The following is an 18,232-nucleotide window of genomic DNA, read 5'->3' as shown; positions in this document are numbered from 1 at the left end:
ATGGCCTGATTGCATTGTTTATCCTGTTGGTAGAATTAAAGTTCAACTTAGTTGGTTTTGAGCCAAAGGAGGTAACCAGCCTCCACGCTAGAGGTGGGTCTTAGTCATGGCTCAGGACCAGTCATCTAAATATTAGCTTAGACTCTTTGAAATGATTATGGGAGGTGCCGCCACTCGGCTAAGAGTAGACTATCCACAGAGCAGTGGAACAGGTAAAATTAGGCATATAGGCATGTCCTTTTTTTTTTAAGATTCAAGGCCAATGATAAAGTCAATGAACAAAAAATGCTCATAGAGCAAGGGAAGAATGAAGACAGCTGGAGACGCAAGGGAAAGATTAGTCCAAAGGACTGATGGACCACAACTACTGCAGCCTCCGCCATACTGAGTCCAGCACAACTAAATGGTGCCTGGTACCACCACCGACTGCTCTAACAGGGATCGCAACAGAGGGTCCCGGGTAGGGCTGGAGAAAAATGTATCACAAAATGTAACTCACAAAAAAAGACCAGACTTACTGGTCTGACAGAGACTAGAGAAACCCTGAGAGTATGGCCCCCAGACACTCCTGAGGTTCACCCTTTAGCCAAAGGTTAGACAAGCCCATAAAACAAACAATAATAAATATAGCTCAACCATGTATACGAGACTAAATGAGCACACCAGCCCAGTGGCAAGGATGAGAAGGCAGGAGGGGACAGGAAAGCTGGACGAATGGAACTCGTGTATTAATTGTGTAATTAGAAACTAATTTGCTCTATAAACCTTCATGTAAAGCACACACACACACGCATACACAAATGGCTCATAGAGTAGAGCTTTAGATGATGAGAATACTTAATTGGATAGTAATATTAATGCAGAGTTAATCATACAACTTTTTATGTCTGTACTAATTGAAAGAAATTTCAAGATGTGTATCATCTTGCCTTGGTAAATATGTAACATAGCTGAATCTTTGATTCAAGACCTTCTGGCATTGTAGGGCTATCATTTTGAACCTCAGCTTAAAAAACCTTAGCTTAAAAGCTATAAATTGCATTTATAAATTGCTTAGCTTAAAAGCAATAAGTTGTGTAGTTCTTTGTTTATAACTAGAAAGTTTCAAAGCTCAAACTGTATCTGAGATAACTCAGAACACAAAATGGGAGGTGTTTTCTTCAGTAATTTCCTAGACAGTTGGTTTTGTGCTAATTTGCTTGTTTTTGTTAAGAACAAAAGGTTGATCCTTCTCCTAGAGTGGAAGGGGGTTGAGAGGAATGGAATTAAATCAGGATTCCAGTTAGTTGGGTTCTGGTGAATTTACTTTACAGTGTAAGGCTTCCTTGGGAACAGGAAATAATACAAAACAGAGCACTAGTTATTTTGCGGGGAGAGGAAGAGGAGTTCTTATCTAGAACAGATGTGAAGATTTACAGTTGTTTGGTTTTATGGCATGGAAGATTAAAGACTTGTTTAGTTAGGGAGAACTCATTTCATAAGAGAGAAGAGACTTTGCTTTTTAGTGGGGGGATGGGCAAGGTTTTGTGGTAACCATATACCGAGTACTTTGTACTTCAAATTTTGGAATGAAGTTTATAGACCATTCCTATTTTATGTTGCTGCAGATGGTCAGTGTTGTTTTATTTATAACTGTAGGGCCGTCTTTTTGCCTATCCTGACACTCACCGCCACCGCCTGGGCCCCAACTACCTTCAGATACCTGTGAACTGTCCCTACCGTGCTCAGGTGGCCAACTACCAGCGTGATGGCCCCATGTGTATGCTGCACAACCAAGGTGGGTCCTGCAAGGGGAGATGCCAGAGTGGATGTGATGGGACACCAGGCCAGTGTTTTGCAAGCTGGGCCCCACAGGACCCCCTTGCCTTGTGCTCTGCGAAGGTGCTCCACAGGCGTGCCAGACAACTGGGGTTTTTTTTTTTTTTTTTTGCCTAGCAGTGAAGGTTTAAACTGCCTGAGGGCTCTTCATGCTTTTACCTATCTTATCAAATTTGTTGAGAGTTCCCACCTCAGGTTTGCAGTTCAGCTGATAGAGAGAAGGAGCTTTCATGCTGGTTATAGTCGAGTAGCATCCAACTTAAACCAATTGCCAATTCCAGCTCCTAGCCACCTCATGTGTGTCAGAGCAGAATTGTACTCCACAGGGTTTTCAATCTTGAAATTTCTTCTGAGGCATCTCTGAGAGGACTTGAACCTTTTGGTTAGCAGTCAAGTACATCCACCGTTTGCACCATCCAGGGACTCCAGCATCGAACTTAGGGGTTAAGTTTTAAAGACTCTTCAGGGGAATTCCTTAAACCACCAGGACTTAGACGCCTGGAAGCGCAAAGCCAAGAGCTCATGTCTTTTGTTTCTCTTTGCAATTCTGCTCCAGCGTTGAAGGAGCAAGTCTGGTTAGAACTTGGAGGGGAAGGAGCAGGCAGGCGGGGGGACGTGGGGTAAATAAAGGGACTCTTCCCTCCCCTCCACCTTTTTTTGCTGAATGCGTGTAATTGAATTCATGTAAATTTAACTGGTTAGGTGAGACTGTTTTTTGTAGCTTATTTGTCAAATTTATGAATTTATTTTGTTGCCAGTTACAAGCAGCCTTTGTTTCTAATTACTCATTTGCATTAGCTAAACAGAATACTTGATTAATGTTTTTCCCTTTTAATATACCACAGCTTAAAATAGGTCCTAGTTTTCTTTTTTGATTTCCACATTTAGGGCACATATGTTTCAGTAATAGGCTGCTTACATTGATCCCTTGAGAAATTTTACTGATGATTTATATTTATAACCATAGCCATATTCAAACAAAGTTTGTTTTCCCATGATAAAAATAATCCGTGTGCCCTAAAGGAAATTCGGAAAATATAGGGAGAAAAAGAGAAGGGAGAAGAACCCACTTATTGTCCCTACACCCAAAGGCCAAAACTGTTAATTTCACTGTATTTCTTGCCAGTCTTTTCTGTGAATATTTTTTATACATGTTAGATCACTTTGTGTGTATGATTTTGAGCCTTGCTTTTGTCAGTATTATCACTAAGCCTTCTGCATATATTTGACACATTTACGTGCTTGGTAATTAATTACGTTGGGTGGTTGCAGCATTTCTGCTCTCAGGTTTACGGAAGCATGGGTGTGTTATTGCCTGAAGTAATTGATACTACCTGTGTCTGACTTCTGCCTTTCACTTTTTATTCTGCTGTTATTTTTTTCATTCACAGTCTTCAGTCCCTTTGTTTTTGAAGCTGGCTATAGCAAAGAGGTTCATATATATTTTGGAACTTCCTTAATAAGTTGTTGCTCAATCCTATTGACCATTAGGGTGGTATACCTATGGAAAAAAATGACCTAAAGAGGTGTCTTGACACACCCTTTGCCTAATTTTAAATGTAGAGTATCTGGGCTATGCTCTTGAAGCGCAATGAAAGAGCTCAATTGTTTCAGTAGTCACTGACTTTAAAGAAAACTCCCACCTTGAGGAAAGGTCAGAGCTCATCCGGAAATAGAATTTTTAAGTTACTCAGATAGACACATTTCAGAGCTAATTGTTCATGCAGAGAACACGGTGGTGGCAGGGTTATTGGAGCATTTTGCTTTTCATGTGGGCGTGTCTGGCTTGGAACTACTTTCTTGGGTTAATAATGAGGCTCCCTAATAGTATGGTGGCCTCCCTCCCCTCCCCCTCCACACCCATTGGGTGCATTTAGATTAGCGTGATATATAGGCACCTCCTGGCTGTCCGTTTGTGGATGATCTGTTCTGGCAGTGAGCTTGGGAAAATCCCACCCCAGACTGGTTTGCCCAAACCACTTACTATGTTTCTCGGCCACTCCTTCTGGTTAGGCGGTGTGTGTGCAGATAATTGACGCTATTGCTAATATCAGTTTAAGCAAAGTATGGTTAGGAAGATAAATATGCCAAAATAAAAAATATGGACAGTTTATTTCCGAAGTCATAATAAGAGTTTTGATTGTATTTGGTACTCCTTCTATTACCCCAGATAAATGAGAGCTGATTTACTAGAAGTACCAGACTGAGAAACATCCGTTTTAACTTATTTGTAGTGGTGGTTGTTGTTAGTTGCTATCAAGTCAGTTCCGAATCATGGTGACTCCACGCGTGCAGCATAGAACTGCTTCGTAGAGTTTTTCAAGGCTGTAAGGCTGTGACAGTTGGGAAGCAGATCACCAGGTATGTCGTCTGAGACACCTCTGGGTGGGTTCGAACCACCAGCCTTTTGACTAGTAGGCGAGCACTCAACCCTTTGTGCCACCCAGGGACATATGTGTGTGTGTGTATGATATGTATGTGTATGTGTGTATTTATATGTTTATACATAGATATATGGTAAGTGTAATGTGTGTATATGTGATTGCCACTTATATTTATTTCTTATTGCATTGAGTAATTATAGACTTGCTTCATTTTTTATCTCCCTAAGTGCAGCCCTGGTGGTACAGTGGTTAAGCATTTGGCTGCTAACCAAAAGGTTTGCAGTTCAACTCCACCAGCTGCTCCTTGGAAACCCTATGGGTCAGTTTTACTCTGTCCTATAGGGTCACTGGAAACTCTGGTGGCATAGTGGTTAAGACTTGTGGCTGCTAACCAAAAGGTTGACAGTTCAAATCCACCAGGCGCTCGTTGGAAACTCTATGGGGCAGTTCTACTCTGTCCTGTAGGGTCACTATGAGTCAGAATTGACTCAACGGCAGTGGGCTTGGGTTTTTTTTTATAGGGTTGCCATGAGTTGGAATTGACTCAATGGTAACAGGTTTGGTTTGGTTTGAAGTGAATCTCTATGTTCTTCCTTTACAGGTGGTGCCCCAAATTACTACCCCAACAGCTTCAGCGCCCCGGAACAACAGCGCTCTGCCCTGGAGCACGGCACCCGCTGTTCTGGGGATGTGCAGCGCTTCAACAGTGCTGACGAGGACAACGTCACTCAGGTAACACAGAAGAATTTTCCTTTGTGGGATCTATACAGGGTTAAACTAGCTCATACAACCCTGCAAGAATCAGTTTAGATAGTGAGGCTATTGCTTATACAGTAAAATTTTACTACATGGCCATTTTTATTTTACTGAGAGATTTTTATGACACCATATAGAGCTCATGTTTTTAAGCAGTCATGATACCATTATAGGTTCACAGCATAGTTCTGTGACTATAAGAACTGCATGGGAAACAGTAAGAAGGTTCAGATTTGTACTCGTAAAAATGATGCACTTGGACTTCCACATCTGGCTGTGGCAGACTAGCTTGTGTCAGACCCATCATCCCACGAACCCATTGGAAAGCTAGATAAAATATGAAAAGCATCTGTTTGAAGGTTTTGGAGAGCAAACAAAGTCACAGGAGTTTGAGGGGTCAGATCTCAGACACAATGGGAATGCAGAGAGATGAGCCTGACCTTTGGTGCCCTTCCTTTATGATGCATTTATCAATTCTTAAGCATTGGCCAAGATGCTGAGCAGAGCTTACAGCAGCCTTATGGGTCTGGAGGGAGGAACAAAGTTAGAGTTAAGGGTCTGCTAAGGGGAAGGGTCTCTAATTACCACCCAAGGCTTTCAGTTGGAATCCCTGAAGAGCCATTCCTAGGAATAAGGTCAAACTTGAAATAAATTTGCCCTCACAAAAATTGAAAATCAGCTTTAGCTCAATCTCAGACAGAATTAAGGTGAGCTCCCTCTATCCTAACTACCTCCCAGAAACAAATGATTATTTTCTGGAGGAAAATAGAGCCTCACATTTAACTCTATGCTGTTGCATACACAAATGTCCAGTATTCAATAATAAATTATTAGACATACCCAGCACATGAGACCTAATGACTGAAAACCAAGAAAAAGAAGAAATACACTAGGAATAGACCTATTCATATCCTGACAACAAAGTTGCCAGTACAGGCTTCAAAATAACTGTGATTAATATGTTTAAGACAATAAATGATAACTGGGATAATTTAATAAATTTTATAAAAATAAAAGAATCAAATAGACATACTAAACTGAAAAATGAAACTACTGAAATAATAACTCAGCACACAGAGTCCCTCAGTGTTGCAAGCAGTTAATGTGCTCAGCCGCTAACCAAAAGGTTGGCGGTTCGAGTCCACCAAGAGATGCCTTGGAAGCGAGGCCTGGGAATCTGCTTCTGAAAAATCAGTTTTGACAACTCGGTGGAGCACAGTTCTACTGTGACACATATGGGATCTCCATGAGCTGTAATGACAACTGGTAGATGGGTTTAAAAGGAGGTTTAATGCAGCTGAAGAGAATAGTGGATTGGAAGATAGAACAGTAGATATTATCAAGATCAACTCATGGAGCCAACCCAAACCAACTCATGGAGAGGGAAAAACAAAAAAACAACTTCATTATGAGATACCATTAAAAAATTGAAAAGACAGGCCACAGACTGGGAGATTGTATTTCCAATTCATTTAACTAACAAAGGACTCATCTACAGGGTATATAACGAACTCCTATGAAATAGCAATAATAAAAAGATAGACAACTGAATAGAAAAATAGGCAAAAGACTTGCATTGCCACTTCATCAAAGAGGTTATCCAGGTGGCTGAGAAACACACAGAAAGGTGCTTTACCTCGTACTCTCAGGAAAATGCAAAATAAAATCACAAAGAGATACTACTGCATATCTACCATAATAGCTATAATTAAAAATACTGACCATACCATGTGAGAACGAAGAACAAGTCTTAACTCTCATGAGTGTCAGTTGATTCAGCCGTTTTACAAAACTGTCAGTATCTATGAGAGTGGAACATATGCATGTTTTCTGACCTAGCAGGTCCACTCTGAAGTGTGAACCCAACAGAAATGTGTACACACTGAGCACCAGAACACATGTACAAAACTCTTCGTGAGTTCCAAAAAACTGGAAATAAGCCAACTATTACCCAAAAGCCCCTTAACGGTAGAATGGGTAAATAAATAGTGGTATATTGCACAATGTACAACAATGAAAATTAATGAACTGTTGGAACAAACAGCAACATGGATGAACCTCATAAACATAATATTGAGCAAAAACGCCAGACACAAGAATACAGATGGTATGATTCAATTTATGCAAATTTCTAAAAGGAAAAACACGTTTACGATATAAGAAGTAAGACAAAAAAATTATCTTCAGTGAGGAGAAAGGGGATAGTGATTGGGAGTGGCCGGGGCAGCAGGGGAGAGGGGTGTGGATCTAGGGTTAAAGTTTGGAGCTGATAAAGTGGTTCAGAAACCTTGTCTGCCTAATAGAGCAGCTGTCACACCAGTGGAGTCCATGCTCTCCTGCAGTGAGTGACTGAGCTACATATAGTTGGTAGGTGTTAAGCCAAACCAAAAACCGAACCCTATAGAACCCTATAGGACCAAAAGGTTGGCAGTTCAGATCCACCAGGCGCTCCTCGGAAACTCTATGGGGCAGCTCTACTCTGTCCTATGGGGTTGCTATGAGTCGGAATCGACTCAAGGGCAACCAACGGGTTTGTTTATTTTTTGTTTGTTTATTTAATATATACTGTGAATTTATCAACATTGAACTCGTGGCCAGCAGCACTATGACTCATGCCTGCCCGAAGCTTATCTAACACACACGTTTTCTCCAGAAAGCACATCACAGCCTTCTTGCACGTGGGAACACTAGACAGCACTTGAACGCTCTGCCTGGGGGCCATTTTAAACAGTGAAATATCCAACCAAAACACAAAAAATGAGAAAAACGTGGCACTAAGTAGACCGCAAAAAGGACGTTTGCTTAGAGTATGAGAGCTGGAACAAGAAAGCTGACGATTGCCTTGTTCCCCCAAATCCGGGAACGTGCACATTGGGGGACTAAATTTTTTTGCTGTTCTGCGCATGTCTGCGAATGACTGGAAGCATAGTGAGCCTTGATTTTGCTGTTACAAACAAACGTTAGTGAGTAGGCAAGTTCTCAAATACAGGTGCTGAGAATAATGAGGATTGACTGTATTTCCATTGTGTCATCTTATGCCACAGGTTGAAATAGGTGCACTGTTTATCTTCGTGTATGTATATGTATTTTTTTTTTTCACCTTTTAAAAACTGGAGATTAACCAAATCTCTGGAAGAGCAAGCATTTTATATGGGTGTTATTTGGCGATGTGTTGGTAGATTTTTTAACAACTGGCCCTTGGGAGAAGAACTCTAATTTATGGTATTTGTTGATTTTCATGGTGGAAATATTCCCACAGGGCTGATTTCAAGATAGTAACATGATGTCACAGAATCTGTGGAGTTGGGAAGGAATGCTCAATAGAACACTGGTGTTTGTACCATACAGATACAGTCGACAAAAATAACCTCAAGAACATAGGTTAATATATAGTAAATTAATTAAAAAGTGATGCATTTTAAGTATTTTTTACCTTTGTATTATAATTTATTCATTTGTATTATATTTATTCACTTGTAAGCTTATATAATTTAATTTTTATTAATGGCTTTGTTTACTATGTGGCTCACTAAATTCCCGAACATTCGACAAGCAGCTTTCACGAGCCGGTACCAGCTGGCCTCAGCACACCCCTGGAAGCAGGACCAAATTCCCTTCAGTTCAGGATGGTAGACTGAGATGACAGAGGAGGCCTGCCTTCTACTTGTAACACACACAGAGATGCTAGATTTAAAAAACGTTTTTAGTAATGTAGCTGAGCTAAAAAACAAGAACGTTCCATTTCCATGTCCCGGAAATGAAAAAGGAATCACAGTGGTGGGTGAACCTTGAAGGCGCATGTCTCATGGGAGTAACCGGACCTCATTTACACTTTATTAGGGTTTTATGCATCCAAGGGATGGGGTGTTGAGGCCACAGGCTTCGTATATGGCAGAGTGCTAGAACTGGGCTCTAGGCATAACAGTGAGAACCAGGAAAGGGTGTCCCATTGGAAAAACTCCCCACCAGGCTGAATATGCAGCTTGGAGGCATGTGGACTGTCGTGGAAGCAATTAGTTCTGAGAAATTGGGAGTCTCTCTCCTGTGCTGTGCTCAGGGGTGGTGTTTTTAATTGTAGGCTGTACTGCCACCCAGTGGCGTCATGGAAGAATAGCTGGTGACCCACTGCCGTAAAGATGGCAGCCAAGAAGACCCTAATCTGTAACACATGGGGTTATCCTGAGTCAGAATTGAGTCGGTGGCAACGGGTTTTATACAGCCTTCTATTTGTAAGGAATTTATAAGCAGTCGACTAAAAAGGACCTTATTAAAAAGCAGTTGTTAGCTATTATCAATAACTGGATTCTCCCCGTTTTGCTTTAAACTAATAGTGAGGAACTCAACACAGGTAACAATTTCAACTATAATTTAAAATTATTTAAAAAAATTTTTTGATCATTCATTTCAAATGTGGTACGTTGGGTGAGTTTTGTAAATGACATAAACCCATTATTCGGTTCTCTGCACTCTCTCTCCTCAATGAGCAGGTGCGAACATTCTATAAAAACGTGCTGAATGATGAACAGAGGCAACGCCTGTGTGAGAACATTGCAGGCCATCTGAAAGACGCACAGCTTTTTATCCAGAAGAAAGCGGTGAGCGATTCTTTGTAAGCTAAGGGGTGACATCTGCTGGCAAAAGAAGATAGTGCAGATGTGTGGAGGAACACCTAAAAGGAAAACTGACATTTCTGTTTTACATGAGTCCCTGGGTTGTACAGACAATTAAGTGCTTGGCTACTAACCGAAAGGTTAACGGTTTGAATCCACTCAGAGGTACCTCAGAAGAAAGGCATGGAGATCTACTTCCAAAATATCATAGCTGTGAAAACCCTATGAAGCATAGTTCTTTTCTGAAGTACATGTGGTCACCATGAATCAGGGACAACTCAATGGCTACTGGTTAAGGGGACTTAAAAAAACAGTAGTAACTCCCCAGTCGGCCTGTGATTACTTCCTCTCCATCTTTTATACGGCATGGCATGTCCATTGATCCTTAGCTCTTTGTCCAACGTATAATCACTTAGTTGGCTTTAGGGTGAATTGTCTCCTATGTTGTTTCTTTTGATGACACCTACATTCTGTGCAAGATAGTAAATGTCCAATATCAGAATGTGGGTCCTTCCACAGTTTTGCTGAAACTTCAGATGATGAGAAATACCACTAACGTTTTTGTAGTTTGACGCCTGCCTAAAGGCTTGATGTCACGGCTCCCGACTGTCCTTCAGAAGGAGGGGCAAGAACAGAGCTGCTTCCAAAAGTCAGGCTGCACTTTGAGCTGAGGTGCTGGAATGTTTCTGCTGGCAGCTGACTCCAGGGCCTGTGTTGTCAAACACTGTCTGGTTTTATCTCCTGCTGAAACTTCCTTCCTTCCCCCATCAAATAGAACATGGTGAAACAGAGGCACTGAGGAGTGTCATAGTAGGGCTTTGGGGTGATATTGACATTTATTTTCATTGGGTTTCAGGTCAAGAACTTCAGTGATGTCCACCCTGACTACGGGGCCTGCATCCAGGCGCTTCTGGACAAATACAACGCTGAGAAACCTAAGGTAAGCTCAGAGCTGCCTGGCTGCGGCAGAACTTCGTGTGCCCCGGGGTTAGATCAGGCTGGTTTCCTTTGAGCAGCATTCTCCTCAGCGGCCTTTGTCTGCAGCCTCTAGATTTTTTAAAACAGCTATTCAGAAACTCATTTGAGATAAAAAGAACTCATTCACAAAACACACACTCTTAATTTTAGCTCTGGACCATGTAACACAGCTAAAGGTGAATGAATTCTGAATTATATTTTCATCTGAGCACAAATTAAAGCTGAGAGAAATGCCAAGTTGCTGCTGCCGAGTGAGTTAACTAACCTGCCGGTCTTCCTCTTTCAAAACAGAACGCGATCCACTCCTTTGTGCAGCATGGGTCTCACTTGGCCGCGAGGGAAAAGGCTAACCTGTGAGGTCTGGGGCCTGCGTCCTTGGCTGCGAAGCTCTCAGTCCATGAAGCAAAGCATGACGTCCACACGTGCCATGTTCTTATCGCTGGATAGGAGGTTCTCCTGTGCTGGGTGTGCAAATGCAAGCTAATGCCTTTAACATGGTAATTCAGGTTTCTGTAGCAAATAACCTAATGATAACTTTTCATAGTTTTAATAACTTTTAATTATTTCCCCTAGGGAAATTGGGGGTAAATGGAGGTTAGGGCTTAATAAGCGTTTAAAAGAAACATATACTGGCTTTTGACAGTAAGTTGGATTATTCATTTAAAATGACTAGAAGGAAAGTTTCTAGCAGAAATATGATTTTATTTGGTAAGAAAAAAAATCTTGGTTAAAATTGGTGTGTTTACAAATTACCTCATGGCCTATTAAATAAAATCATGGCTATAATGATACAAGAAGAAAAAAAGATGATCCACCTGGACATTTTTATTTTTATAAATTCTTTGTAGGAAAAACACCTTTAATACATCAGTGCCTTCCAAAAAGAACTTGAGCCACCATCATGGCTTAATGTGTATTCCAGCTTGGAATTGATCAACTTTTTGTTTTTCTCTTGGAATCATATTGATTACATACAGCACTGATTTTGCAACAGGCTGATAGGTAATTGCTTACATTGTTACAATAAAGTAATCTTAGGAATAGAAGAAATAGGATTTGATTTCTTTTCTGCACCGTATATTACTTGGAATATACACACACATACTTGTTGCCCTTGAGTTGATTCCGACTCATAGCAACCCTATAGGACAGAGTAGAACTGCCCCATCAAGTTTCCAAGGAATGGCTGGTAGATATGAACTATGACCTTTCGGTTAGCAGCTGAGCTTTTAACCACTGCACCACCAGGCCTCTGACCACACTCTTAATTTGAATATCACCTGTTTTCAAATGCTTACTCTTAAAAATGAAAATGTCGGTATTGTGAGGTTCCTATGTTGTGTACTTGAATCAATAGCCTTTGGACAGTCTTCTGACAGATTGGTGACCAGAACTTTAATTCTATCGGGAATTAAACTTCTTAACTTACTACTTAGAGCTCTTTCCCATTAGCTCACTTACCTGAGTATGAGTTTTGAAAGGGCCAAGAACCACTACTTACTTACTTTTTTCTTTTCCTTTTCATATTTGCCTGTCATGCTTGAAAGTTATGTGGGAGTCTTTAAAGGTGGTGGCAGTTCTGAATACTAAATGTAAACCTATTTTCCTTGAAAATTCTTACTCGTTTCATTTCAGATCTTCAAAACCAGTTTATACTTATTTACTCTTAGAAACTTCCAGAGATCTTGGGCTTCCCTCAGATTACTAGCAGGCAGATACAAACGCACAGTCTTTCAGCGCAAACGTCTCTACTCTCCTGTCACACTCCTCTGTCTGAATTCCTCCTGTATTCGAGTGTGCTTTGAAAATTGTTATATTTGCATAGAAAATAATTTACCCATTTGCCTCCAATGGTGACTACTTCTAATATAGTAAGTTCATTATAGTTATGTTTCTCTATAACATTAAGTCTATATGATAAACTCATAAAAACAGTATAATCTGACAATGGGGAAGGAGGTTATTTACATGAATATTGGTTACACATACAAAGACAGTTTTTGGGATCATTTTCTGCCTTGTTCTATTCTGTGGTCTAAAAATAAGTTGATAGTTAAAATCACATGTATCTAAAATGTTTCCTGTATGTAAAAATCAGACACAAGGAAGTGTCTCCAGTGTGATTTTCAAAGATAAATACGAATGAGGTTAACTTCCCCCAGTTTGGTTTTGCTTCCTAGGTTCTACTGTCTAATATGTTCTTCTGAAGTGACATTAGGATACATCCTAAGAGTTTCTTGAACAGAATCTATAAGGAGAATAAAACTAGTGAGAGGCAGCATATTATAGTGGCAAGGTCACCAATAATTCCCATGTCACCAAAATTCAGTGGTCCGTTCTCAGTCATTGTCTGCATGGCCTCTCATTTGTTTGACCCCTTTGATCATTTGTACCTTCTTTTTTATAATAGCTTGAACCTCAGGGAGTTGTTGTGTGCCATGGAGTTGATTTCAATTCATAGTGACCCCATAGGAAGAGTAGAACTGCCCCATAGGGTTTTCTAGGCTGTGATCTTTATGGGAGCAAATTGCCAGGTCTTTTTCCTGCACAGCCACTGGGTGGGTTTGAACTGCCACCCTCTGGATTAGCATCCAGGCACTTAACCATTGCACCACCAGGGGTCCTCCTGAAGGAGTAAACCCAAAAACCAAACCGGTTGCCGTCAGGTCGACTCCAACCCCTAGCAACCCTGTAGGACAGAGTAGAACTGCCCCGTAGTGTTTCCGAGGCTGTAATCTTTATGCAAGCAGACTGCTACAACTTTCTACTGTGGAGGGGCTGGTGGGTTTGAACTCCTGACCTTTGGTTATCAGCCAAGCACTTAACCACTGCGCCATCAGGTCTCCTCCTTGAGGGAGTAGTGGGAGCCAATTTACATATTATACAATTCATCCATTTAAAGTGTACAATTCAATGGTGTTTAGTATATTCAGAGTTGTCTTAGGCTGAGTTCCCCAGAGAAGCAAAACCAGTGAAGGTGAAGCACGTATATATAAATATATAGAGAGAGATTTATCTTAAGGAAATGGCTCACACAGTTGTGGAGGCTGGTAAGTCCCAAATCTGTAGGTCAGGCATGAGGCTGGAGGCTTCTCCTAACTCACATGGTCACAGGGGCTGATGAATCTAAAATGGGCAGGTCAGGAGGCAGGCTGCTGGCTCACCTCCCAAGGAGCTGAAGGTCAGAGGATGCAGAGGATAATGAATCGGATGCAGGATCCGGAGAGAGCAAAAACCAGCAAGTTTTGCCAGAACATCCATATGTATTGAATGCAGGCCACACCCCTGAAGAAACTCCCCTTTTAAAACTGATTGGCTGATCACATCAGATTACATGGAGGTGTTTACACTATATTGCAAAATGGAGGATGACTGCATCATTACATAACTGCCAAGCCATTGAGAATCATGGCCTAACCAAGTTGACACATAACTTTAACCATCACAATTGTGTAACCATCACCACAATTTTAAAACATTTTCATCTCTCCACAAAGAAACTCTGTAGCTGCTAGTCACTAACCGTTCACCCCCTTTAATCCTCTGCCATCCCTAAGCCACCATGAATCTACTTTATCTTTATAAACTTGCCTTTTCTGGACAATTTCATTTAAAATGGAATTGTACAACATATGATCTTTTGTGACTAACTTCTTTCACTTAGCATAACGTTTTCAAGGTTCATTCGTGTTGTACCATGTATTAGTCCTTCATTTCTTCTTTTTTTTGCCAAATAAAATTCCATTGTATGGATATACCACAGTTAGTTTATCCATCATTTGGTGGACATTTGGGTTGTTTCTACTTTTTGGCTTGTATGAATAATGCTGCTATGAACATTCATTTTCAAGTTTTCTGTGGACATGTTTTCATCTCTTGCATTCTTTCCTTCTTAAAGGCTTTTTTCACTCCCTTCTGGCACACCACTCTCTAAACATTGACTCATGGTGTTGTAAAATCTATTACTTGCTCCTTGTAAGGATATATCAAAGTCTACTTTTCACTTCTCTGACACCACTGCACACGTAGCACTTCTTCCTCTGACCCTAACCACCTGGAGCTAGGTCAGACCTCATGAGTTAAGGGCACAGTCCAGACTGCCAAGTCTGCCCAAGACCTCAGGTGCCAGCTGCAAGCTCCTAAGTCCCCAGGGCCCCCTCACTTCTGACCTGCTGGGTCCTGCTACCCCCTCGGGTTCAATAATTTGCTAGAATGGTTTACAGAACCCAAGAAAGCACTGTACTTAATGATTACAGTTTTATTATAGCGAAAAGGATGCAAATGAAGAGACACAAGGGTGAGGTTTGGGAGCGTTCCCAAGGCAGAGCTTCCATCTTCCAAAATGGGACACACTGCCCTCCCACATACATTGACACCGAGAGGTGTAACTGAGGTATAGCAGGTAGGGTGCGTGCCCTGAGCACCTCTTGAGGCAGGGTCCCAATGAGCAGTTTCTGTTGGATATCACAGTGTCCATTCCTAGCTGTAAGACATCATTCAGCAATTTAACACTAATTGCCCTAGGCACTGTTTTCCAAAGATAGGCCCCTGTGGACATATTTCACCAACAAGGAAGCCTGTGGAACTTCCTTGTCCAGAGTCTTTACTGGGGCCTCATTGCATAGGCATGATTGATTGAATCAGCCCACCTCCTCTGAGGTCAGTTGATATCACCTGGTGGGTCTTTCTGGCCTGGCCATACCCAACCAGAGTCACTTCATTAGCGTAAACTCTCAGATGTGGTCTGGAGGCTTATAGCTAACAAAAGCTTCTCAATTACTCAGGAAACTCCAAGGGTTTAAGGATATTTTTCAGGAACCAAGAAAGAAGACTAAATTTTTGGGGTAAAGTTAGTAAACCCCACACTGGCCTAAGAGGAAGACGTGCTCTAGGCTTTTAGAAGCATTGAGAAGGATTTCAGAATTTTGGGTAAACATCACCTTTTTTTTTTTTTTTTTTATCACCTTAATCTTTTTTATTTACCCCCTTTTCCTGATAAAGGGCCATCACTCTGATATGTTATCTGTGCTAAGAAAACAAATCTTAAGAACTTCTTAGCTCGTTTTTCTGAGAGAAAAGCAGCCAACAAGCTGCATGGGCTATTTCTTTGCCTCTCAGTTCATGGTATGAAAAGAACAAAGGGTCACATTGAGGTTTAAACTTTCCGATAAAACAAACTGAAGGATTTAAAATTCTCATCAGAACTTTTAAAAATGCCAAGGGTTAACAGAGGTACCCTCCAAAAAATTCTGAATAATTCTGAATTTTTGAAAAAAACCATCACAAATTAATATACTGAAAGTTATACTGAAATAGCTCTATCATGAATCCTTTTTACAAAGTAAAAACATATTCCGTTTTGAGTGTTGAGTGAATTTTGCGTTGTCTATTATTTTTATCTTTTGTTGTTTTGGTATTAAAGTGTATTTCAAACAGCCCTTTGTGCTTTCTGTCTTTTATTGAGTTGCATTATGAAGCTACGTGTGTTAAATGACGGATTCTGGAGTTGAGTTATATAAAAATTTTAGGAAAGATTTTATTTGAGAGTAGATCAAATTGCTGCAGCAAGGAAGCCTGGCGCCAAGAGGAGGTGCCAGTTTGAGACAGATAGCGGTCTCCATTTATAAGAAGCTTTGAGGAAGTTAGCTGGAAGAAAGGAATAGGTTATAGAAAGTTGTCATTTAAGCAAAAGTGGGTCCTTTTAAAGTGGGGGGCAAAACTGTATTGGGTCACATGGCCTTACATTAAAATCCATACATTTGTATATGTGCAAGGGTTCTTGGCTTTACTAGATGACGTCTCAAGAGAATGTGGGCTTGTAAAGTACCAGTTAAGTAAGGTTTATAGGTGGAAGCACCTGTGGCTGGTCTAAACTGGTTATGGTCATTTCTGGTTGATATCTATTTAAGTCAAATCCCATTTTAAAGAGTGTCATAGGTTGAACGGTGGCCCCCCAAAAGATTTGCTTATGTCGTAACTCAGAACTTATTTGGAAAAAGGGTGTTTGCAGACGTAATTAAGTTAATGATTTCAAGATGAGATCATTCTAGATTCTATGATAGGCCCTGAATCCAATGACAAGTGTTCTTACAGAGACAGAAGGATGGGGGGAAGTCAGGTGAAGATGAGGTAGATTGGAGTTATGCAGCAAAGGACCACCTGGAGCCACCTGACACTCTAGGGGGCAAGGAAGGAGTCTTCTCTTAAGCCTCTGGAGGAAGTGTGGCTCTGCCAAAACCTTGATTTTAGACTTCTAGCCTCCAGAATTGTGAGAGAATCAATTTGTGTTGTTTTTAGCTACCCAGTTTGTGGTCATTTGTTACTGCCTTCCTTGGAAACTAATACAAAATAGATGCTGGTTCAGTGGTTTTGCAAACTGAAAACCTGAGCAGCAGAACCAACCCAGACACTGTAGAGTGGACTCCAACTCATGGGGATCCCATGTGTGTCAGAGTAGAACTGTGCTTCATGGGGTTTTCAAGACTACGATTTTTTGGAAGCAGATTACCAGAATTGTCTTCCGAGGGGCCACTGGATGGATTCGAACCTCCAACCTTTTGGTCAGCAGTTGAATGCGTTAACCATTTGTACCACCTTTAGGGACTCCATAAAAGCATTCTGGATGTATGAGAAAAAAAAAAAAAAGTTCCCGAACAAAGCTAAATGGAGGCTGACAGCCTGTAGTCCAGAAGGCAATAGGAAGTGGTGGCCAAATGCTCTATCTGAAGGGGCAGCTTCCACTTAGTTCCAGGAAATTATTGCCACAAGTCACTGGAGAAATTAGTGTTGCCAGATATTCTGATTTTTTAAGAGAAGGTAGTAACCTGAATTTTTAGGTAAATCTCCTGATTTTTAAATAAGGCAACTAATTCACAGTAAGAAACAAACCAAAACCTCAAAACAGCAAGCAAAAAAAAAAAAAAAAAATGTATATATATATATCTTTAAAGTGTTAAAAAAGCAAAGATGTCACTGTGAGGACTAAGGTGCACCTAACCCAAGCCATGGTATTTTCAGTCGCATCATATGCATGTGAAAGCTGGACAGTGAATAAAGAAAAGAAGAATTGATGCCTTTGAATTATGTGTTGGCGAAGAATATTGAATATACCATGGACTGCCAGAAGAACAAACAAGCCTGTCTTGGAAGAGGTACAGCGAAAATGCTCCTTAGAAGCAAGGATGGTGAGACTTTGTCTCACATACTTTGGACATGTTGTCAGGAGGGACCAGTCCCTGGAAAAAGACATCATGTTTGGTCAAGTAGAGGGTCAGTGAAAAAGAGGAAGACCCTCAACAAGATGAATTGACACAGTGGCCGCAACAGTAGGCTAAAGCACAACAAAGATTGTAAGGATGGCACAGGATCAGGCAGTGTTTAGTTCTGTTGTACGTAGGGTTGCCATGAGTTGGAACCGACTTGATGGCGCCTAACAACAACAATATGTATGTACGTAGTGTGTGTACCACACAAAAACACATTTGTAGGACACATTGGCCCATGGTCTCCATTTTGTTATGGGGACCTTTGTCTGATGATGTAATGGTGGTGGGTAGCATCACTCCATATATTTTTGGGCTCTTTAAAAATTTCCCCCCTCCCCAACTGTTAGGAAACGGAAGGGTCATCAAAGGTTTTACAGGTTGTCAATACTTTGCTGAGTCTGTCTTGCAGAATTTAATCATG

General features: G+C 40.9%; 1 protein-coding gene across 1 annotated transcript in view; it reads left to right on the top strand.

The window, feature by feature from the left end:
• Nucleotides 1-11,596, top strand: part of CAT (catalase) — a 54,557-nt gene extending 42,961 nt beyond the window's left edge. The window contains exons 9-13 of the mRNA XM_003412126.4: nucleotides 1,639-1,777; nucleotides 4,804-4,934; nucleotides 9,446-9,553; nucleotides 10,425-10,508; nucleotides 10,838-11,596. Of these exons, the coding sequence (XP_003412174.1) occupies nucleotides 1,639-1,777; nucleotides 4,804-4,934; nucleotides 9,446-9,553; nucleotides 10,425-10,508; nucleotides 10,838-10,903 (528 nt within the window). The 3' untranslated portion in view covers nucleotides 10,904-11,596. The remainder of the gene's footprint in view (nucleotides 1-1,638; nucleotides 1,778-4,803; nucleotides 4,935-9,445; nucleotides 9,554-10,424; nucleotides 10,509-10,837) is intronic.
• The last annotated feature ends 6,636 nt before the right edge of the window (nucleotides 11,597-18,232 follow it).

The sequence above is a fragment of the Loxodonta africana genome, chromosome 7 (genome assembly GCF_030014295.1).
Source record: "Loxodonta africana isolate mLoxAfr1 chromosome 7, mLoxAfr1.hap2, whole genome shotgun sequence".
Taxonomy (NCBI): Eukaryota; Metazoa; Chordata; class Mammalia; order Proboscidea; family Elephantidae; genus Loxodonta; species Loxodonta africana.
This window is presented reverse-complemented; position numbering and strand designations above follow the sequence as displayed.